The sequence below is a fragment of the Mus caroli genome, chromosome 17 (assembly GCF_900094665.2).
Source record: "Mus caroli chromosome 17, CAROLI_EIJ_v1.1, whole genome shotgun sequence".
NCBI lineage: Eukaryota > Metazoa > Chordata > Mammalia > Rodentia > Muridae > Mus > Mus caroli.
In genome coordinates, this window is record NC_034586.1 from 2,863,532 (window position 1) to 2,887,011 (window position 23,480).

Genomic DNA, 23,480 nt, shown 5'->3' on the forward strand with positions numbered 1-23,480 from the left:
CGAGACAGGGTTTCTCTGTGTAGCCCTGGCTGTCCTGGCACTCACTTTGTAGACCAGGCTGGCCTCGAACTCAGAAATCCGCATGCCTCTGCCTCCCGAGTGCTGGGATTAAAGGCGTGCGCCACCACGCCCGGCCTCTTGTGCTTCTTAGGAGGAGGGCTGGACTCCTTTTTCAGCTCAGCTGTGAGTCATACTCCGTGGCTCTATCTGCTTCAGTGACTCAACTCTGCAGAAAAACAAACCTCACAGTTCCTCAGCCTGTCAGCAAAAGGGTGCGTGATAAACATTTGGCTCTTGACAATCAGGCCACCATCTAACCACGGGAGGCTGGATTGACTCTGCGTGTCCTCCTAAGGGTGCCGGTGTTTGTAAACAGTGCATTTGGAAGCAGAAGCCTGGAAGAGCCTTTCCTGTGGCATCTCTTCCTTTTTCTAGCCCTGTTCCCATTCTTAACCCTCCTTGGGGAGGTACAGTACCAGGCCCTCTGTGGTGTCAGCACTGGGATTCCTGCTTGCTTCCCAGGGTTCTAGCTCTTCCTAGCGTTCCCTCCCTATCTTGTCTGGTTTTGCCTTCTCCCCACCCCAGTTCCTGCATCTATCCTACCTGCCCCGATGTCCATCCCTACCTAGCCTTCCTGAGTGAGGTTTCCCAAGTGACCGCTCCAGGCCAGGGGAATATATCTAGCATTACTCTCTGGGTACCCAAGTGACATTTAATACCCTTGGAAAGGGGATCAGGATGAAAGTGGTTCAATTAAGTACCCAGGCCACACTGCTGGGCTCATGGGCCTTTCCCAGGGCCCTGTTTTCTCCTGCATCATTCTCCTTCCTCTCCAGGAGCCCTGTGAAAATGGCACCTGAGAAAGAAGCAACCCACAAGTGTTCAGGCCATTCGTTCATTCAGCATAGAGGTGCCGTGGAACTCCACTGTGTTGGTTGCTGGGTTACACCCTGGGTGATGGGGTAGGAGACCCATAGATGGTTTTTCTGAGGAGAAAGAAAGAAGAACTCTTGCCCATGGAGAAGGGGTCCCAGGCACAGCCTCCTGCACAGCTGAAAGTAGTGTTTGAAGCCCAAGTTCTTCAGGAAAAGCATGAACGTCCTTAGCTTAGGTCAGATTCTTGCATTGCAAATGCTTGTCTTTATGTTAGCATGTTAGCTAACTCTGTCTGTCAGGGACACTGTCTGTCTTGTGTCTTTCATCTCAGGGAGGGCAGGCCTTCCTGCAGTGGAGCAAATAGAATACTGGAGAGAGCTCATTTGCTGGTAGCCAATATCTGAAACATAGCATGTTCCCACCCTAGTATATTTTCCTCTGGAGACAAAAGCTAGAATTACAGTTGACAACATAGATACCAGGCTCATGGCGTTCCTGTGGTCCAGAGAACCTCGGGTCTCATTGTCCAGTCCCCTCCCCCTGGAGAATTACTAATGCATGTGTGATCTGAGCATGATCTAGCCCGTGTGGAAAACCACCCTGTCAGAGAGCCGACCGGTGAGCAATGGAAAGGACTCTCAGTGGCGCCTGTGGTGGCCCTGCCAGGCCAGGGTAGGGTTGCACAGATAAAGGCCACCATCTGATAACCACGGCAGCCATCCCTGTGCCTGCTCAGGACTATATTTTTGTGTCCTTTAAACTCTTGTCTGCTTCTCTGTTGTTGAAGGTAGGTAGGCCACTACAAAACTGATCAGCAGGGGCTACTATTTTCATTATCTTAATTTAAGTATCATTTAGTTTTACAAGTGGTCTGTATATTGTAAAAGCTATTGTGTATATATTAGCTGGTGGCATGTTTGATAATACAGTGGCACAGGGTCAGTACTACAGACAAGTTCAAGTCCAGCCTTGACTTGAACTGTCAGATTCAACAGAGGCAGGTGCTGTCAACGGGACTCTCAGGAGAGCTGATTAATTTGGTTCATTCCTTTACCAAAAGCTCCTTAGTTATTGAGCAGGCAAAAATAGAGCCCTCTGCAAAGGTCTAAGCTAAACCGCCACCACATTTGCTTCTGGTTCTAAAGAGGGAAACGGGTGCCAGGCTTTTCAGGGAAGCAGATAACGTTATGAGGTAGGAGTGAGAATTCCTGCACACACCATGTCTGTGTTCAGACCCCTCTTCAGAAATCTAGACACTAGCCAGCATGCACAGCTGTCTAGCCAACAATGAGGGAGCTGCACCAGCCCAGCTAGGTAGGTGAGAGCACAGAGGGCACCGAAGTCCACCGGCTGCCCTCCAGGCTGGTGTCGGGTCACAGGCACCAGATCCCATTACAGCCCAGGACGTTCGGTTTCATTGACGAGTCCGTTTCTCTCTCTGCTTCCCTGTGCTGCAGACGATTTACATGGATGATGGAGTATCGTCCTTTGTCCAGATCCGAGGCTCCGTTCCGCTGTTCTGGGAGCAACCAGGACTTCAGGTAGGTAATTTACACAGAAGGCTTTCCGCTGTGTCAATGTACCTCTGGTCTCTTTCTGTAGCTGGAGTTTCTTTCTTTAAACATGTTTCTTGCATGGCGTTGTTTATGGTCTTGTTCTTTGGCCCAATTGTGTTGAGCCAAGCTAGAGAGAGACAGACAGACAGGCAGGCAGGCAGACAGACACACACACAGAGAGAGAGAGAGAGAGAGAGAGAGAGAGAGAGAGAGAGAGTAATAAAAAAGAGAGAGAGAGAGAGAGAGAGAGAGAGAGAGAGAGAGAGAGAGAGAGTTTAACAGGCACACTGGGTGTCATTTGTTCCTGAAGACCATGTACATATTATCAGTTGACCTTGTGCAGTGAGGGATATATTGAGGAAATGATCGAGAATGCTTGGGTGAGAGTGGTCTAAGTGGGACCCTAAGTTGAGCCTATTGCTAACATATCTAGCAGCTGGAAATCCCCTGGAGGGCTCGAGAGGGTCTGCCGGGTCCTTGGTGGCTGCATCATGAGTCTGGCATTCTGTGGCGCTTGTATGGAGCCACGTGAGGATTGCAGAGCTTTCCCGTCGTTTCTAAAAATACCGTCTGCCATCCAAAGTACAGCTCTGGGCAGTGCCAGAGAGCTTCAGCCTCTGCGTCCTGAGACGAGTTCAGGGACCAGGGACATGGTCCAAGGACACAGCTGTTATCACCGAAAGGCATGCTGCTCCCTCCACTGGGTTCTGACAAGGTGCATTTGCGGAGAGTAGCTGCAAGCTACTCGAGGGACCAAAATGCTTGGAAAAAGCTTCTCCCTGGGTCTCTAGTCGGTGACTTCTCCTGCCCATGGCTCTTGTGGAATGAGAGTCTGGTGGTCAGCCAGCAGAGGCCAAGAGCTCCACAGCCAGGTTCTCAGGAATGATTGGCACAGCAAGGCTCACACTGCCCAGTCTTTGGCTCAGCTTCTTAGCCCAGCCTGGACTTGTCACTGGGGCTGCCAGCACGTCATGCCGTGCTAACAGTACCGGCCATATCTCTGTCAGCTCTTTGAGTAAGATAGATGGGTGGGACGGCTCATTCTGGTCCTTAGTTGTGAGGTGGGAGTGTGCATTTATTGACATTCAGGTGTGTGAGGATGCCCAGCTGCTCTGAGAGGTAGAAGGCTTAAGTTTGAGTTTACTTGTAACAGGGAGAAATTCCCCTGGAGGCTTTCCAAAAGTCTTTTGTTACTCTTGGGCTATTTTTGTCTTTCTGTGGAGCCTAAGTTAGCCTTGAACTTGTAGCAATATCTCTGCCTCAAACCCAACAAGTACTAGGATTACAGCCCTTACCACTCAGCCAGCTCCTGGACACTTTGTTATTGTTGTTTTGTGTTTTAAACAGCTCTATTGAGATATAACTTTTCTACCCTAAACTCCATTTAAAGCATTCAAAGCCAGCTTTGTATTGTAAGTTTAGAATAGTCTTTTTTTGTTGTTGCTGTCTTGTTTTGTTTTTACCTCTAGTGGTAATAAAAGCCAGGGCTTCTGGCACGCTGGGCAGGACTTCTACCATTGAGCCACACCCCTACCTCGAAGAACTTGAAAGGTCTCTACGCTGCTGGGACACCTGTACTACTGGCAGTCACCCTCTACCCAGCTCCAGCACAGGCCACAAAGCTCTCAGCCTATCTCCGTGTCTATAGACTTGTACCTAGGAGTCAGTATTGAAGCATCTTGCCCATGACTGCCTGCAGCCAGAATCCTGTCCATCTGTGGCAGAGCTTACATTCCCTGAAACGGCCCATTTTATGGCTGTTTGAAGAAGGTTCTTCAAACTTGTTTTCATCTAGATTTCTGCTTTCCTTTAGAAACATCTTGAGCTGTATGTGAAGAGGCACACAGGTCAAATGAACATGATATACAAGGGAACCCGGGAGGCTGTTATATTCATGCAAAACTTATCAGAAACCCCAAAATCAGTCCTGACAGTCTTAGAACACTGAAAGCTATCGGAAATTTGTCTCACCCTCCCAGCTTTTCCTGGACCTCTGAGAGAGGTTGTGCTCCAGGTCCTACTGGTGTCCTGGTGACTGAGCATCTTTCCAGGCTACCATCTGCCTGCCAGTCTCTCCAGGGTATTCAGGGATGCTAAAGAGCAAGTCTCACTTTTCTTCCAATGCTCTCTTGGGTGGGAGGCTTCGTGGTTCTGTCCCTTCCAGCAGCTTCCTGTTCTTTTGAGTACCTTCGTCTGATGGCTAGGACTCAGTGTTCTGCTCTACTTCTACTAAAATGTATGGTGCCGCTTGTTGGTCATCGCTGTAGACCCAGCCTGAACGTGCTATGGTACGACTGCCTCGGATGACCCAGAGCAGGATCCAGGCTTTTGAGATTCCTAACCCTTGTCCTTCAGCAAAGCCTCAGTGTTGTGTTCAAACAGGCTTAAAAGGCTGGCTGGCATTCCTAAATCTTCTCTGAGATTTGCTGGCTTTTGAACTTAATGCTTGTATTTATACTCTAAATACCACACATCATCAAAGAGAGATTGTGTCATCCTCAGAGAAATGGGGGCAGCAGCCACTATATGGTAGTCTACATACAGCAGCAACGATCAAGTGAAGCATTAGTTCTGGTTGTCTCTGTCCCTTTATTGACAATAGTCTGTCCTCATATAATATATCCTGGTTATATTTTCCCCTTGTCTTTTTCCATTTCCAATTTTGCCCGTTCTTCTTGCAAAGATGTTTTGGGGAATGGTGTGTGTTCTAAACTGCAATGTGGTGCCTTCTTGGGGGCTGTCCTAGGGAATGTGAGCTCTGCAAGGGATAGGGAAAGGAACTGGGAAAGACAAAGAAGGCCTGGATGATGCTTTGTCACGGGCATGATGCTCTCGGTACAAACCCTTAGATCTCTAGTCTACATGGCACCCATCTACATTTAATGATTTTGTCTGACCCAGGCAGATAGCTGTGCAGTTTAGAGTAACCTCAGTAAGAATTTGCCCCTTAGAACTCAACATCTTTCTAGCAGAGCTTGTGATGGAATGAATTTATCATTTCATTTGTCTGGGAAAGATTACTCCTTTTGCAGCCTCAGGCTCTTTATCTCTGTAACTAGCACAAGACACATGTCTGCCACATGTGAGTCTGGCCTTCACTCTGAGGTTCACATGATGGAATGGGATGGAATGGAGGAAAGATGTAGGGTAGATTAGAGCCTCTGTCTAAGTCTGTCTCTTCTCCCAAACACCTGTTTTTGGGAACGGGTGGTACTGGGGCCTCTTTGTGCCCTTGTTCCGTTCCACCGTAGGGAAACGAGATGGCTTATGGCACAGGAGTTCCTAAGGTGAGGGAATGAAAGGAAAGTCCTCCACAACGAAATGAACAAAAACCAAGGGCCACATTAGGCCATGTAATGGACGTTGTGGGCTGGTGAGCCCAACAGAGAATAATTTCATGTTTGACCCAATCTTTGGATTAACCTAGGTTGCAAGGCTGTTAGATGTTCAGAGTATAAACTTTGAAACTAGGCAGCCCTGGGCATTCCTCTTAGTAACAGCCATACCTCTTAAAAAACATATCTTTGTTAAGCCCTAGTTCAGTTTATAATGAAAGATTGATATACCTGATTATGCTATGATTTAAAATCATAAAGCATACTAGAATTTAGCATAATGCGTACACCCCACACTACTCAAAATGGTAGTTGTTGTTACCAATAACAGAAGTAAACAGAGACCAATATAAGCCGTGTTGGAAGAAGGGTGACTGTGTACTTAAGCTAGTAAGAGTTTCTCACCTTCAAGAACTCAGATGTAGCCAAGTAACACAAGGACAGTGTCTTTGGCTGTCTCTCTTCTTTGCCTCACACTTTATAGGGTATCAGAAGTCCTAGGCACAGTGATGAGGCATTTTCTGTGTACACTGGACATCTGGGGTCAGATGTAGCCCTTGCCTTGAAGGAGCAAGGGGCAGGCACATGGCAGTGTTATCCAAATAGAGCTAAGGATCTGAGCAGCAGCCCTCGGGAGGGGTAGGTGGCAGAGGGTGGGTGGCAGTGAGGAGTTCTTTTGCCTGGACTGACTTGGGGATTAGAGCCACTCAGGCAAGCTGGCAACCCTGGCAGGGGAACGAATGGCAAGTGATTGTTGTAGCCCCCAAGGTTCATATCTAGGGAACGGCACTAGCTTAGTGTTTGGGAGCCCAGGTATGCATCATTTTTGAGGTGTGGTGGAGAAGGGAGTGGATTCATACCATCTGTCTAGTTCTGTCAGAACTGCCAGCACTGGCTCAGCACACCGAGCTGGGAGGAGCCTCATCGTGGTCAGCTGGCAAATGAGTAGCGCTGTGGCCACATGCTAGAGCATAGTTCTAAGGAGCTTCCGAAAGAAGCTCAGCTACACAGAAAGCCCAGAAGTGTTCCTAAGGAGGTCCTAATGGCAGCTGGAGTAAGCAAGCAGCCAGCCTCTGAGTGAGGGCAGGGGGCGCTATAGAGCCTGGAGGGGTTGGCCATGGTTACCAGGACTCTTGGGAGCCAGCTGAACCTGGGCTGTGACCCCAGAAGGTGTTTGTGAGACTTAGACTATAAACTCCAGTTGTGTAAGCTGTGGGGTTAAACTGATAGCTCGGGTGAGTAACACTGGTCCTTTAGCCAGAAGGGGAAGCTGAGGTGGAGGAGAACGGGAACTAAAAAAACGAAAAGGCAGTCCGGGACCAGTGGAGATCTCATTCCGTTGATGGTAGCTCCTTTCCCAAGCCTGCCAACATGCCTACATTGGGAGTAGGTAATTCCAGAAAAAGACAATACGGTACAGAGTTAGAGTAGGCCAGGGATGGAGGAAAGAGTAGCAGAATCAGAGATGGATGGAGACAGGGCACAGGGTCTGAGAATTTCAGACTAACAGCTCTTATTCTCTCCCATTCCTACCCAATGCTCTTGTTCACTTTAAAAAGTGGAGGGCTTTGACCTGAAGCCATGAGGCCCAGAAGCCCCCAAGTTCCCTGCAGCTTCGCAATGTGGGTGCAGCCCCAAGCTGCTCTTTCCCGGGTATGCCCTCACGTTATTTTACACACGAGCCAAAGGGGTTAGTTAGCAAGGGACAGGAAATGAGTCAAAGCCCATGCTGCCAAGCCACAATGGGTGTGCTTGTAGGAATCAGCTGGAGGCTTATGAGACACACGGAGCATTTCTAACTTGTCTCTAGGAGATGCAGGGACCACACTTTGAAACATCCTGGCCTAGACTCACATTCTTTTTACCCATCTCCTCCCCTGATCTCCCTTGTGGGGGTGGTATCCTTGACCTTGTTCCCAAGAGTGGGTTCATTGTTCGCACTGACAGTAGATTAGCCACATTGTGAACTCTTCCACAATGTGGGCTGGCCTGCAGCTACTCTTGCTGGCTGTTGCCATTGCCCCAGCTTTGCACCTATGGCCCATCTTCCCCGGTATGATAGAGGGCGCACAAATAGAGAAGATCCCCACGCAAGTTGTGGAGCTGCTGGTCCCAAGTCTCCACTACGTTAATCTGCGTTATGCAGACTTGCTAGGTGCTTTTCACTGTTTGTGGGTCTTTCTGTGATGACCATAGGTAGACAAGAATCACCTAGGTCCCGGACTCTGTTTTCCTCACTTTGTTCCTGACCAGATACCCAGTGGCATGTTGACTCAGCAATGGATAACCCAAGTGATGTTTATAGCAGAGAGCTTTGGGCACAGTGGAGCTGTCCACTGTGTCCTTGGGCGCCGCCTATTTAACAGAAAAGCCTTTATGCTGGGTTTCAGGGAGACAGGCAGCCTTGTCCAGCACCAGAGCTTATCACAATGGTGTCTCTTAGGAAGAATAGAGGTGGAAGCACTTTGCTGGCCTAGAGCACGCTGCAGTTAGGGACCCCTGTGCTGTAGAGTCAGACTTGAGGGTACCAATCTTGGCAAGGGTGGGAGCGTTGTTAGCAGAGTCAAGGGTTCTGACCTTACAGGGAATGAGCCCCAGAAATGGCTGAGCAGTACCACGTGCAGCCTGGCTCTAGGCAGTGAGAAAGTCATTTACCTCAGTGAACATGATCGTCATCTTCCTGTTCTGTCTTTCTGTAGGTTGGCTCCCATCATCTGAGACTGCACAGAGGCCTAGAGGCCAACGCCCCTGCTTTTGAAAGGTAAGAACCATCAGATACCACCCAAGACCTTCCCCCCTCCATTCAAATGGCAAGGCAAGGGGCCCCAGGGCAGTGGAAAGGGGAACCCCAGTCCTGAACCAAACCCGCCTCTTACTTTGGTCCTTTCCCCAGAACATGCGCAGGTGATACACACAGTGATTGTCATTGGTCCATACCACCATGCCAAATGTTCCCAGACACAGTAAGAGTGGACTCAACCAGAAGCTGACCCTGTTCTGCTGGGTTTATTTCCAGGAGACCCTCTATTATGCCAATGTTGTTATCAGTGTTATCAATGTCATCATGGATGTGAAAAAATATCTTGTTTTATTTTTACACAAAAGGGAAGGACAGAAGAGCCACCCCCAGGTACTGAGCCCTGGTCCTTCCACTTTTGCTAATGTCTGCTCAGGGAGGGTGAGCTGGATTCTGCAAGATGAGAGCACTCAGGATCTGCTCCGGAGAGTCAGCTTCCGTGGCAGGGAAGGATGGCAACCCTGATCGTCTTCCCCGACCATCCTTGGGATTTAGACCCTACTGAGGAAAGGAGGTCAGACAGGGAGACCAGGCCCACGCAGGCCTTGTTTCTGAAAGGCTGCATGGCAGGATGTGGCTTGGATCTGTGGCTAGCATGGGACTCAGGTCGTTCAACGACAGCCACAAGCAGCAAGCCATCCTTCTTCAGTGGGGATAGGACCATGTGCTTGGCCTCAGGCAGGGACATACCTTCTCTGAGAAATCCCAAAGAATAGACTGGCATGTCCACCTCTTCTTGTCCCATCCTTGGGCTGCCAAGACCTTCACTGAAATGGAACTAGCAGACTTAGCCCAGCTTGTCAGCAGACAAGCTCAGATAAACCTCTCACTCCAAAATCTTTTCTGCGTGATATCACTCAACAGAAGGGGGGGAATATTTTCCCCTCACCAGGCTAAAAATTGTTCTTTATGAACTTAAAAAATAATTGTATTTATAAAATAGATTGTCAGAAAATAAATTGTAGAAACTTGGAAAAGACAAAAAAAAAAAAAAGAAGAAGAAACAAATTTAACATTCCACTCACTTTTAATATCACAGCGAATATCTTTCCATTCCTTTTTGCTATATTTATACGTAAAAAAATTCTATATTTACATTTTAAAAGCATAGAAAAATTACACTGTTAAGTTTCATTTACATGTCAGATTTTTACATTGCGTTTTTCTACTTTAAAATCACTACGTTGAAACATTTCTAAACGTGAAATTACTCCGGTACTTTTGCTAAGCAGGGTGGCCGATACCTGCGATCCCAGCATTTGAGAAGTGCAAGCTGGGAAGTCAGGGGCTCAAGGCCATCCTTGGCTACACGGTGAATCTGAGGCCAGCCTGGGCTACATGAGACCCAAGGGAAAATAGTTACTTTTTTTTTTTTAAGCAAACTTGTGATAAAGATTAAGTACTGGCATCTCTCTGTAATGTTTGAGAGTGAAATATGTACTGCATGTTTTATGATACTAATTTGGTTTTGATATGCAGCACCCGAGAGGCAGTTGGCTTCTGAGGTAGAGGTAGCTGCTTATCCCCCCCCCCCACAGTGGTGTTTTGTTTTGTTTTGTTTTTTGTTTTGTTTTGAGACAGGGTTTCTCTGTATAGCCCTGGCTGTCCTGGAACTCATTCTGTAGACCAGGCTGGCCTCAAACTCAGAAATCCACCTGCCTCTGCGTCCCAAGTGCTAGGATTAAAGGCGTGCGCCACCCCCGCCTGCCCCGCCCCCCACCCCCAGTGGTTTTAATTGAGAAAAGGAAGACACCAAAGAGGCTCTGGGTTAACTTTGGAGATGGATGTGTTGAACTCACATGGCTGTTCACAAAAGCATTCTCGGTGGTACTTATTCTCGGTGGTACTTTGTAAAAAGGGCCCGAACAGCCTCATCTAAAAGCAGCACATGCTAGGCACTGTTCCTGCCCAATGCCTTCTGTCCACACAGCCGGAATTGACTTGGGTTTTAGATGAGCAGAGACAGTAGCGAGGCGAATGGGCTTTTCCTCCCTCAACACGTGGAATTAGGGACACCGCTGGTCCTAGACCTTCAGTGCTAAGATGGAGGTGCAGGCTGCCTGGCCCGGGTACCGTGGAGTCAGCGCTCACCCCGGTCTCCTTGCAGGCACATGGTGCTTCTGAAGGAGCAATACGGTAAGCAGGTGGTTGTGAACCTGCTGGGCAGCAGAGGTGGTGAAGAGGTGCTCAACAGAGCCTTCAAGGTAATGCTCAGCTGGGGATGGCTGGGGCGGGGCAGGGGCGGGGCCTTGAGACTCGGGCAGCCTTGCTCTTGTGAACCCTGAAGACAGCACTGTGTGGGTGTTCAGAGCCAGCACTGAGTGCCTTGAGCTCTCAGTACTTTAATGAACCGAGGTATGGGAGGATTTGTTCAATCTCTAGACAGAACTGCTTCACTGTGCTCCACATGGGCAGAGAGGCCTTCCGTGACCCCTCACCTCCCCCTCCTCCCAGGAGCTGCTTTCCAGGCCAGAACTTGAGAAGGGAAAGCCTAGCTTATTCCAACAACTCTAAGAGGCCCCAGCTGCCAGCACTCACAGCGTTTGGGTAGAGTTGCTGATCTGAGCCTCTTGGTTCAAAGCAGACCTGTATGGTTTCCTTCTGCCTGGATCGCCTTCAAGTCTTGTGGTTATGTTTGGGCTGCTGGGGAGGCCACGTGCCAGCTCCTGGCAGGCTTCTTTTGATTTCTGGGTGCCCAGTGGTGAGCAGAGTGGATCTCAATGGGGTAAGGAAGCAGCAGGGGGAGCTAGTGACTCCACTTAGGTCTCTTGGCCACAGAGCCCTTGAACTAGCAGTCTTCTATAGAAGGTGCAGTGAACTGAAACAGCCGCCATCCATTCTGCCCAGGCCCTTTGGCCTCTGCTTACTGGGAAAGGGTTCTCTGATTGTTTGAAGTTCGAAAGAAGTCTCTTATAGAGACACCTTAAAGTCCCCATGGTAGGGATGTGGCCTATGTGGCTTCTACTGCCACCCTGATCTCTGACCCCTAACCCATGGCTGGAGGAAGCCAAGTCCACCTAGAGTGCTCATTTCTCATTATATAGAACAAAGCTACATGCGTGGATCAGGAGCTTGCTGGTTGCCAGCTTTCTTTGGCCAGACTTGCTTTTCCTGTTTAGTTTGTTGCTATGGGCAACAAGCTTAAGAAATATCTCCTCCTACTTCTCTTGGCAGCAGTGCTGACTGCTTATTTTAAGGAAGGTGGGGAGAAAGGGGGCACTAAAGAAAATCAATCTCAATCTCTCTCCCTTTTCAACAAACCCCAAGTCTTTCGAGCTTGAACCGTAGAAGGGACGTGCTCAGCTCCCCAGCCCACCCCACATTGGTGGCGATGCCAGCAGTGAAGTGAAGGTCTCTCTTATACCCAGAGGACAGAGATGGCCCAGGAGTTAAGGATGAATCCTGAGCAGGTAGAACTCACACTCTACTCGGAGACCTCGGCTATGGCTCTAATTTCCGAGCATTCCTCACCAGTCAGAGGCCAGTGCCTGGCAGCCAGAGGTTATCATTCCACAGCTGGGCAAAGTGCTGGCTCCAGAGGGTAACACTCAAAGCCCCTAAGTTCTTTGTTTTTCTTTTTTTTACTTGCCTAGCCTTCCCTTTCCCCAATAGACTTTCTTGAAGGTGGCAGAATGTGTTGATTTACATTCTGGCTGGCTGGGGGAGTGATCCAGGGTCCTCCTAGTTCTTTGGAGTTCTCAGAGCCTCTGGCTGCACAGATGTTGGCTAATATAGTAAGGTCTGAGACATGTAGCTGAGGAGGGCAGGTAGCCTGTCTCCTCCTCTTTGGTGAGCAGGCCAAGGAAGTTTGCCAGACTAGGGAAGGGGAAAAGTGGGGAAAGGAGGCCTCACTTCTGTGAGGAGGATCCTGACCCATCCACAGCGCTGTGCCATATTTCTCTCTGGGTCCTCCCACCATTACTCTGGCTCCCGGGCTGGGCCTCGGTCACATGGGACAACAGGTCCTCCATCTTGGGTTTCCCCACTGTACATACCTGTCATCCATCTCTGGAGTCTCAACTATTATTGAGCCCACCCTCCCAGGACTGGTGGCCTGTCCAGAAGTAGCTGGTTACCCGGGTAACAGGGACTAGATTATGAGCTGCGCAGCCTGCCACATGTTGCTGTTCTTGAGGGCTGGGCACTTGGGCCAGCTGCAGAACAGAGCTAGCCTTCCCTCACCTGTGACCTCTGAGCCCCACAAGAGTGGGATGTCCCCCAGAGAGACACCCTTGCTGTGGGCTCTTTTGCCCAAAGGGGACCTCCTGCCCTTATGCAGGCAAGATGCTCTTTGTGTCTTCTGCCTGCCCCCTCCCCTTGTCTGCCTAGACTTTTGTCTTATGTACCCCTTTGGAGGTCAGGGCCAGGCCACAGCTAATGTACTCTAGTGGGTGACCCTGGTGGCCAGAGCACTCAAGCTACTGGAGGAAGAGCTTTCAACTCCTTTCTGTCTGTACGCTCACACATCCCCTTTCCCTTTTCAGAAGTTGCTCTGGGCTTCTTGCCACGCGGGCGACACACCTATGATAAATTTTGACTTCCATCAGTTTGCCAAAGGTAGGAAGCTAGAGAAATTGGAGAACCTGTTGAGACCTCAGTTACAGCTACACTGGGAAGACTTTGGCGTGTTTGCGAAGGGCGAGAATGTAAGTCCACGGTGAGTCTTGATGGAGTTTCAGACTCCTGCCAGGGGAGGAGTCTAGAGGCTTTGTTGGCTGTGGGCACCTCCACAGGAGTCATTTCCCTCTGTGACTGCCTGGCTGCACTTGTGGTTTCCTGAATCATCAGCTCTGTGATGTTAGTGATCTGGGGTCCTCCTTACTCCTCTGTAGTCAGAGACATTTGCCTTTGAATTTAGTGAGAAGATATCTGGATAAAGACATAAAGTCCAAACATAAAGGATGGCATTACAACACAACATTGAGCTCAAAGCTGGCAATGTAGCTCAGTTGGAAGATTCCTGCCTAGCATGCTGGTTCAGTCCCCAGCATCAATAAAAACTATGTCTGGTGGTGCACAGCGCTAATCCCAGTGCTTAAAAGTATAGGTAGAAGGATTAGAAGTTTAAGGTCATGGATTGTGAGTTCTAGGCTATCCTTGGCTATCCTGGACTACCCAAGACTCTGTCTCAGAAACAATACAGAATAACCACAAACCCAACCAAACAACCAAACAAAACCCTCTGTGCCCAGCGACGTGACTTAGCCACACTGGGGCAGGACCTATGAGCAGAGCTGATACAAAGTCAAGGGACCCACAGCACTGAGCTATCTATGAGTGACCTTGTTTAGAGTAGAGCATAAAGGAGAACCCGCTTCCTGCTACCACGGCCTGTTGTTGGAAGGAGATCTCAAGTTTATGAGATCACTTCCGCACTAAAACTCTCCGGCATCCGAGAGTGTCCTCACGGTATCCACGCTGGTTGCCATCACAGACACATATGCAGAGCAGCAGAAACATCGTCGCCAGGAAACTGAGCAAGGCCATGCTCTGCCTTGTCTCCACTCTTACTGTAAAAGTATCTCTTCACTGTGTACTTCTATCATTCCCATACTTCCGTGCTTCTCTTGGGGGATGTTTTTGTTTAATCTCACTGCCAAGGTGCTGCCTGGCTCCCTAAATACCAGACAGCAGGGCTGTTCCCTACAGAGGAAACACACTTGATACCTTCCTTTGGGCAAGAGTTGCATTGCAGTTGGGGGAGGGTTTCCATGTTAAGAAGCAGCAGTAGGTAGGAGTCACTCGACTTACAATTGTTTCACTACCTGATAAAACCATTTTATGTCAAGCCCCTATAAAATTAAAAAACAAAAGGTTGCGTTGCTCCATCCTAAGTTTGCCTGCCTGTGTATGTTTGCCAGTGTGTGTCTATAAACAAACACATACAAAGGCAAGGTCCTTTTTTTTTTTTTTTTTTTGGTTTTTCGAGACAGGGTTTTTCTGTGTAGCCCTGGCTGTCCTGGCACTCACTTTGTAGACCAGGCTGGCCTCGAACTCAGAAATCCACCTGCCTCTGCCTCCCGAGTGCTGGGATTAAAGGCGTGCGCCACTGACCAGCTTATATGATGTCAGACTCGACTCTGGCTTCATTCACCAGGAATGAGGCTTCCGGAGTGGGTTACAAAGTATCTGTAAAATGTTGTAGAATAACATTGTATTCGTTATAGATAACGGTACCAGCTGTGCTTACAATGACCAGGGAGGTGGGCTGCTGAGAGTGTGTTTCCCGGCCTGCCTGTCCTTTCTGCAGTACAGGATCTCTCGGATGTGCGCACTGGGGCTTCTGATGAGCTACTAGGGAGAGACGAGGGGTCATCTTCTTTTGGAATACGTTTCTTTGGAGTAGACCTAGGTCACTGTAGAGCTGTAGTTACTGCTCTTGCAAGCATACCTGCTGATCCCTCCGTGTCTCCTGGCTGTAAGGTTTCAGCAAGGCACTCTGCGGATGAACTGTCTCGACTGTCTGGATAGAACCAACACTGTGCAGTGCTTCATTGCTCTTGAGGTGAGCTCCTTGGGCCATCTGTGCCATGTCCCGAGCCATCAGTGAGGCTTTCCTGGGTTGACTTTCCAGCGATAGGTCAGATGACTGGGATGTTCAAGGGGAACATTTAGAGTGGTGTCCTTGGTGACTTCCTGCTTGCCACCATATGCCTTTTCTGTCACCCAGACATTGTGACCCAATGGCTTCAGGTACCCTTAAGAAGCAGCTATTCCTTAGAGAGATAGTCTTGAATATACCTCAGAGCCAAGGCAGTGTGAAGCTGGCTGAGATGAAGGTCCTGAGGCCTGGGGAGGGAATACCTGAGTGCTAATGTGGTACTAACTTCCTGGCTGACCTATTAAGCTCCATCTGTGCCACCTCTTGTCCTCCACTGCCTTCTGACAGTGGCATTGGATGACCTGAAATCAGGCAGTCAAAAAGGGGTAGGGAAGATGGCCTAAGCAATGCTGGGGGAGTCAGGGTAGGGAGTCCCCTTCTATGCAGCCAGTGCTCCTCATCCACAGTATGAGTAAGGTGCTCACTCAGAAGGATCGGTCGGTTTTCTAGACATCTATTGGTAACTGTGGTTGGTTCGTTTCCCAGGTCCTTCATCTGCAGCTTGAGAGCTTGGGGCTGAATTCAAAGCCCATCATTGACCGTTTTGTGGAGTCCTTCAAAGCCATGTGGTCTCTGAATGGGCACAGCTTGAGCAAGGTGTTCACAGGGAGCAGGGCCCTGGAAGGAAAGGCCAAGGTAGGAGGGAGAGGAGGAGGGGAGGGGCAGGGGGAAGGAGGAAGGAGCAGGAAGGAGAGCTGCTTAGATCCCTCTCACCGGGTGTTTGGGCTCACACAGGTGGGAAAGCTGAAGGATGGGGCCCGGTCCATGTCTCGCACCATCCAGTCCAACTTCTTCGACGGGGTGAAGCAGGAGGCCATCAAGCTACTGCTAGTCGGAGACGTCTACAACGAAGAGTCTACAGACAAGGGACGGATGCTGCTGGACAACACGGCCCTTCTGGGTAATGGGGTATCCACAGCCTTAAGAGCATGAGGGGGCAAGGTGACAGCGGCCCCAGGACACCCAGTTATCTGATCTAAGATGGAGCTTCTGATCTATGGTACCCCAATGTGTTCAGTTTATCCAAGAAGCCTGATGTCTCTGTACAGTTGCCCCTCAGTACCCATAAGGCACTGGTTCTAGGTTCCCATGGGTAAACTCCACAGATACTCAAATCTCTCAGACCTTGGGGTCAAACCTAGAGTCTGGCACATGTTTGACAAGCACTGGACTATGAAGCTGGACAACCCCAGCCTCTTTCTACTTTGTGTGTTGAGACAGGTTCTCACCGAGCTGCCCATGATAGCCTTGAAGTCACTGTGGCCAAGGAAGACCTTAAACTTTTGATGTTTCTGCCTCAGACTCCCAAGTATCTGTGATTACCAAGTGTGCCACCAGGCCTGGTTTCTATAGCGAACTCTCCATGACATCTTATTCCTTTAGAGAATATGAACTTTACTGTTCTGATGGAAAAAAAGAAGAGGCAGAGCCAGCATGTTCAGTTATTTAAAAAAATATTATGTTTTCGAAACCTTTGGTGTTCTGGAAAGATAAATGATTCCATGTTAAAGTAGCTTTTCAAAAAATATATATATAATATATAATATACATATATATATATATTATATAGACCTTTCTCTTCTCATTGTTTCATAATTGGGGATCGTTTAACTTTCCAGGGTGATATCAAGTATCTGCTCTGTGGTTAAATTCTAACTCAGGAAAACTAGCGCCAACTTCAGGTTCCATAGTGATCTTAGTGGCATACCTGAGATGTGAGTTGCTGAGTTTAGCTGTCTTTTTTTTCTCTCGATATATTTATTTTGTTTTATACATATGAATGTTTTGCCGTATGTGAATGTCTGATGATTTGTGGGCTAAAAGGGAGATTGGATCCCCTGAAACGGGAGCCATGATGGTTGTTTGTCACCATATGGGTGCTGGGAATTGAACCCAGGTCCTCTAGGAAAGCAACAAGGGCGCTGAGCTCTGAGCCATCTCTCCAGGCCCTAATGCTGCTAGGTTTTAAAACTGTGGATATATTTTGGATCGCTAAGAAGATAGAGATAGAGATGCATTGTTTTGGTTTTTAATGCCTTAGGTTTGAGGTCAAATAAACAAAACAGTCTTTCAGGTGTGCTGGATGGGGAAGGTAAAAAATTGCAAAGATGCAGATTTGGGTTTATAGACATTTAAAGATCCATCCATCCATCCATCCATTCATCCATCCATCATATATACACACACACATATATATATATCCATATATATTTACATATATATATATAGCCCATACATATATTGTTTACCATTATTTGTAAATGTGACACGTTATTGCAGTTCAGTTGTTCAGCTTACTTTCATTTCCCCCGATTCGTTCTGCAGGATCATGGTCTGAATAGTGAGTGCTAGGCTTTCCCCTGAGTCTGGGAGAACTCCTGTCACTGGGTGCCCTGTGCCTCAGCTGTAAGGTACATTTCCAGCCCCATCTCTTCATGCTTTATTGCAGACAGGAAAGTGAAATGGTTAGGGTAGGTGTCAGCCCTCTGTCATTCTCATATGGACCATGTTCAGGTCTGTTGTCCTCAGCTCATGAGTGGCATTCTCTGACAGGCCACATCTCATACAATATGGGAGGGTTTCTACAGTCCGGGCTGCAGAAAACACATGCCTTTTTTTGCTTCCTAACAGCGACCCCCAGGATCTTGAAGGCCATGACAGAGCGCCAGTCAGAATTCACGAATTTCAAGCGCATCCAGATTGCTGTGGGGACCTGGAATGTGAACGGAGGAAAGCAATTCCGTAGCAATCTCCTGGGGACCGCGGAGCTCACAGACTGGCTCCTAGATGCTCCTCAGCTGTCAGGAGCACTGGACTCCCAGGGTCAGTAAGGGTGGCGACCTGGGAAAGGACACACATAGTCCCCTACAACCTCTCCCAGCAGCTTGACTCTGCGAGTGTCACCTTGTAAAATTTAGTACTGATATTTGTGTTGTCATTTGTCAAAATGTTTAGAGGCACCGTGGTCTCACCTATTAGAGTGACGCCTTGCACTGTTATGGTTAGCTACAAGGCTGCTTTCCTTCCCTAAGTACTTGGAGGAGTTTCCAGGGAGTAGCTGACCTTTAAATATACAGAGATTTTGTGGTGCTGGGGCTAAGTGCTAGAACTAGTTATGGCCTACAGAAGATGCAGCCTCTAGTCTATGCTGCTGTCAGGGGATGACAGAGCAAGGCTCACTGTGGATGTCGGGCATGCTGCAATCCTGTCTTTCTCCAAGGCGACTCCAGCATGGACAGCCCCAGTCTGGAACTCTGAAATCCTAACTAGCACCTGAAGCTTTTTTAGTGCTGATGAGATAACGAGTGGGGGTGGGGACATAGTCTCTTCCACGAGGAAGAACCTTCCACCTGTGATCTTATGTGATGGATCACAGTCAAAGCACAGTAGCCCTGAAAATGCATAAAACTGCTTGTGTGTGTGTGTGGTGTGGCGGTGGTGGTGGTGGTGGCGATGTATGTGTGTGTTTGTCAAGGTATACATGGCACAGGTGAATTCCATGTATAGAATTGGGTGTCATCCCAAAATATCATTATTTGTGTGCAGATATTCCAAAATCGGTAAGTTGCCTATGCCAAGCATTTTGGTAAGGGTCATTTAACTCGCAGCAGTGTTGATTTAGAAGCGTAGCTGCTTCCTGCTCCCAAACACAAAACAGGTTCATGCCTGGGTGAGGGGTAATTCATGGTCTAATTGCAGGCACCCTCTCTTGCCACATACACATGTGACCCTCACCTCAGGGAAGGAAGGTATTAGGGTCCACAGTTTGGGGACACCGGCATGCTCATGACAGTGGTGGCTTGCGTTAGCACTGGTAACACAAGTATCTAAATGACAGCAGAGAGTCTGTCTGTCTCCTGCCAAGGATGTCGTCTTAGTTAGGGTTTTACTGCTGTGAGCAGACACCAGGACCACGGCGACTCTTATAAGGACAACATTTGATTGGGACTGGCTTACAAGTTCAGAGGTTCAGTCCATTATCATTATGGTGGGAAGCATGGCAGCGTCTAGGCAGACATGGCACTGAAGAAGGAGCTGAGAGTTCCACATCCTGTTCTGAAGGCACCTAGGAGACGATTGACTTCCAGGCAGCTGGAAGGAGGGTCTCAAAGCCTACCACCACAGTGACACACTTCCTCCAACAAGGCCACAACTCCCAAAAGTGCTACTCCCCGAGTCAAATATATTCAAACTTACCACAAATATTCAGCACCTTTCACTGAGGAGAGTCCTCTAACACCAGAGTGGCCCTCTTCTGCCTTTACACCAGAGTGGCCCTTAAGGCACACTGTTAACTGTTGGGCAGGAATGTCCCTGGGGAAGCTGGTGGAAAGCTCCCCAGAACCCACCAGGTTCAGGGTCAAGAATGCATTGGCCTTGCCGTTCCCAGCTAACACAGACAGATGAGAGGTGCCGTGCCATTTAAAGAGACAAAGAGGCAGCTTTATGATTTCAACCCATTCAGCTAAGGTGGCCAGCAGAGAAGGACATGGAGAGCTTGCTGGACTTTTGCTTCAGAGGCCCCTTCCTCCTTGGCAGGAGTCACATCCTTTCTGCATTTAAAACACTGTGTGGTCTTGATGGCTCAGGTAGATGTATGTCTGAGGAAGTGGCCGCGGAGGTCTGGTAAATGGCTTCAGAGATTCTATGATGCACTGGCCTCCTGTGTAGAAAGGAGACAGCTCTGGGTCACTGGGCTCTACAGCCAGGCATCTACAGAGCATCCCATCAGAGGCTTCTAGGCAGGATCCCCTTTGACCAGAAGCAACCACCCCTGGATCAGTCTGAAAAATACTTGGGAGCCACAAAATAAAGATGAGATAACGTTGTTCCCAGATCACTTAGGATCCAGCCGGAGAGATGATGTCACCTGGAAGAATAAGAGGATGCTCTTTTGAGGGCCGGATTGAGTCAAGTGTTTTGCTCCTGGTATCCAGCTTAAATTCTGTGCTACCTGGTGATGTGGCAGATTGTTCTCTCTTTGCAGAGAAAGAGTCGGCGGTTCAGGGATGTTCACAAGCTGCCCCAGGCTGAATACAGGGAAGGGCAGAGGTGCCATGACGATGAGCACAGGAGGCTGTGAGGGCAGGCTCCAGTGGCTTGGCTGCTACGAGTGGAATGGGTTCTAGCAATGAGATGTGGTCAGGAAGAGAGGAAAGGCCCCTGTAGACAAGCAGCCTGAGATCTGGCGGTTCTGATTTCCTTATCTCCTGCCTTGTTCCCTAGATGATGGCAGTCCTGCTGACATATTTGCCATCGGGTTTGAGGAGATGGTGGAATTGAGTGCGGGAAATATTGTCAATGCCAGGTAAGGGGCCAGGCATGGAGAACAGGGTGTCCCTGGACCCGGTGCCTTGCCAGATTTGGGGCTCCAAGCACCCCTGGAGCCAGCTTGTTCCTGGGCCATTTGAGTCCTTCTGGCTACATTCCCTGCACACACTGACTGACTGACTGAGTGCTTTTCCTGCTGATTAAACAAACAAAGAAGGACTACAGTGATAGGCTCCAGCTGGGGCTTTGTGTTGTGGCTGAGTCACACTGTCTCAGGAAGTGGATGTGTGGGGTGGAAGGGGGAGTGGTGCATGCTGGGAAGTGCCTCTCTTTACACCAGGCAGGAAGGGGAGACCCCAAACCACTGAATCAACACTTGATATAAAGAAAACTAGACATTCATTGCCATAGGTGACTCAACCTTATTTCAAGGACCTTTTTAATTGTAAAAATCACATGTATTATTAATTATGTGTGTGTCTATATAGACAGCAGCACAGTGTGGAGGTCAGAGAACAACTTGTGGAAATTGGTTCTCTCCTCCTACCTTGTGGAGCTTGGAGCTTGAACTTGGGTTGTCAGGCTCTGTGGCAAAGACCTTTACCTACCGGGCTACCTCATCATCTGTTAAGGAACTTTTAAATGGATAGATAGATAGATAGGTAAAAATAAAACAGGCTTTTGGGGAGTTCTAGCTTATTGTACTTAGGTATCATTGATGGTGTGGAACTACTGTGATATATAAGTTATAATCAGAACTGGGCCTTATGTCCCAGATCCGTAGGAAGCTGAGGTAGAAGGATTGTACAATCAAGGTCTGCCTGGGCTACAGAGTAAGTTCAAGGCCAGTCTGAATGGGTTAGTGAGTTACTGTCTCAAAAAGTAAAAAGAGGTATGCCTTTGACTAGCATGCACAATGTCCTAGGTTCAAGCCTCACTCCCACCAAAAACTCAAAAACAACTGAAATCAACAAAAAACAATCCAAAATGTGTACAAGTCCACCCGAGGGATTGATGCCTGGCTCCCCTGTTGTGGGTGCGGGCAGCATGCAATCAAGTGGAGAACAGATGGAGGTCTGGCTGTGGGGTTGGCAATGGGATAGGTGCTTCCAATTAGCTTGCCACACATCTTTGGCTTCCTACATTTTCAGCACCACCAACAGGAAGATGTGGGGCGAGCAGCTTCAGAAAGCCATCTCCCGCTCCCATCGGTACATCCTCTTGACCTCCGCACAGCTGGTGGGCGTCTGTCTTTACATCTTTGTCCGTCCATACCACGTCCCGTTCATCAGGTAAGGACACTTAGCATATAAGTATCTGGGAACCAGGGCTTATAAGTCTGTGTTTGGTTCTGTGAAATTCTCCTCATGCCCGTTCCCAGACCCCTAACTCCAGCCGGAAACAGGGCCTGCCTTTATTCTCAAAGCGTAGAGCAAAACTCCTGAGGGAGAATGGGCTTGAATTGGATATTGTCTGGCAATTAAAAAGCCACCACGGGAAAATCCTAACTCAGGAAACTGGCCTCCCAGGAGGAGTCAGGACTGATTTGGAACAAGCTCAGGCAGGGCAGGGAGCCGGTGTCTCATTCACATTTCCTGGATAGGAACGCTCTGAGCAAGCGCTGAGTGACTGCTCAGGAATCACCAATTGTTTTGCCTCTTCTAGAATTCTGGGTAGCGTTCATTTCATCTCATTATTGACTCTCTGGGGTGACAGCTTTGTGAGTGTAAGAAACAGTCAACATTAAGAAATAGGTGTCCACGCCGGGTGTGGTGGTGCACGCCTTTAATCCCAGCACTTGGGAGGCAGAGGCAGGTGGATTTCTGAGTTCCAGGCCAGCATGGTCTACAAAGTGAGTTCCAGGACAGCCAGGGCTAAACAGAGAGACCCTGTCTCAAAAACAACAACAACAACAACAACAAAAGAAATAGGTGTCTTTTAGGGGAGGGAATTTGCCATTTTCCAGGTTTCTCCTTGACTCCTATTGCTACATGGCCTGGCCTTGCTGCTGCCATTAGGATTACTAATGGCTAATGCAAGGTGTTAAACAGACCTCCCATCTAAGCCAAGAGGCCCGAGACCTGGCCAAGCACCACCGTATAGCAAGAGCCACTGGAATGTCCCACAGTGGCTCTTAGGCTCTGCATTCATAACCTTTTGTTACCTTCAAAACACATGGAAGGCCCAGCCCCTGTCATTGTGTTACTAGGGCAGTTTGGCTATGCCACAGGTTATCAAGAGAAGTCTGGGTAAAGGTTAATGCTAAATCCCGGGAGAGGTGAGGCAGGAGAGCAGCAGGTTTCCCAAACCTACCTGAAGACACCTTGTCCTCAGTTTCCTGCCCTTTGACCTCAAGCTTGTTTACTTTAACCCCCTGGCTTATCATCACACGCACACATCCCCTGCCCCCTTTGTCTTCCCAGTCAAAGGTGTACACCAGTCTCCAGCTGTGGCCGACTCAGGGAAACATTAACTACACAGCCGTCTGTGATCCCATGGCCTCACACACAGCAGGGCATCCCCAGTGCATTTGGAGAAGGACAATGTGGCAACAACTACCTAGGTCAGCTCAAGGCCTGTTTCCTAGTTCTCAAAAGTTTTGGTCTTTTGCCACATGGTCCCTCCTGTTCCTTACATGAGAGCTGAGGGGTATGGTAGGCCCATCACTGAGATACCTGCTGCTTCTGCTGGGGAGAGAACAATGCACAGCATTGAACAGACCTGTCTAAGCCAAGAGCCCAAGACCTGGTCAAGCACCACCATATAGAGAGGGCCACTGGAGAGTCCTATGGTGGCTCTTAGGCCCTGCATTCATACCCTTTTGTTACCTCCCAAACACATTGAAGGGTCTGCTCTGCTATTGTGTTACTAGGGCTGCTTGGCCATGCCCTAGTGTGGGGCAGACATGGGAATGATGTGTCTGCAGCTGGTGGAGGACCAGGCCCTTCTAAGCAGACTCGATTGAGATGCAACCCACCCAGGCAGTCCTTGGCAGTGAGAAGGACCGTAGACTTGACCGGTCATGTTGGTCTCCATGCTTTTGG

The 23,480-nt window shown here is 48.9% G+C and overlaps 1 protein-coding gene across 12 annotated transcripts in view; it reads left to right on the plus strand.

Moving 5' to 3' along the window:
- Positions 1–23,480, plus strand: part of Synj2 (synaptojanin 2) — a 97,692-nt gene that overhangs the window by 48,776 nt on the left and 25,436 nt on the right. For 9 of the 12 annotated variants that reach the window (XM_029471528.1, XM_029471525.1, XM_029471526.1 and 6 more), the window contains exons 5-14: positions 2,334–2,417; positions 8,467–8,528; positions 10,672–10,768; positions 13,049–13,221; positions 14,988–15,069; positions 15,652–15,801; positions 15,901–16,066; positions 17,797–17,988; positions 20,392–20,473; positions 21,588–21,728. In XM_029471528.1, the coding sequence (XP_029327388.1) occupies positions 2,334–2,417; positions 8,467–8,528; positions 10,672–10,768; positions 13,049–13,221; positions 14,988–15,069; positions 15,652–15,801; positions 15,901–16,066; positions 17,797–17,988; positions 20,392–20,473; positions 21,588–21,728 (1,229 nt within the window). Of the gene's footprint in view, positions 1–1,846; positions 2,191–2,333; positions 2,418–8,466; positions 8,529–10,671; positions 10,769–11,624; positions 12,844–13,048; positions 13,222–14,987; positions 15,070–15,651; positions 15,802–15,900; positions 16,067–17,796; positions 17,989–20,391; positions 20,474–21,587; positions 21,729–23,480 lie in introns of those variants that run through there. The other 3 variants (XM_029471529.1, XM_029471533.1, XM_021186241.2) reach the window with 3 other exon arrangements.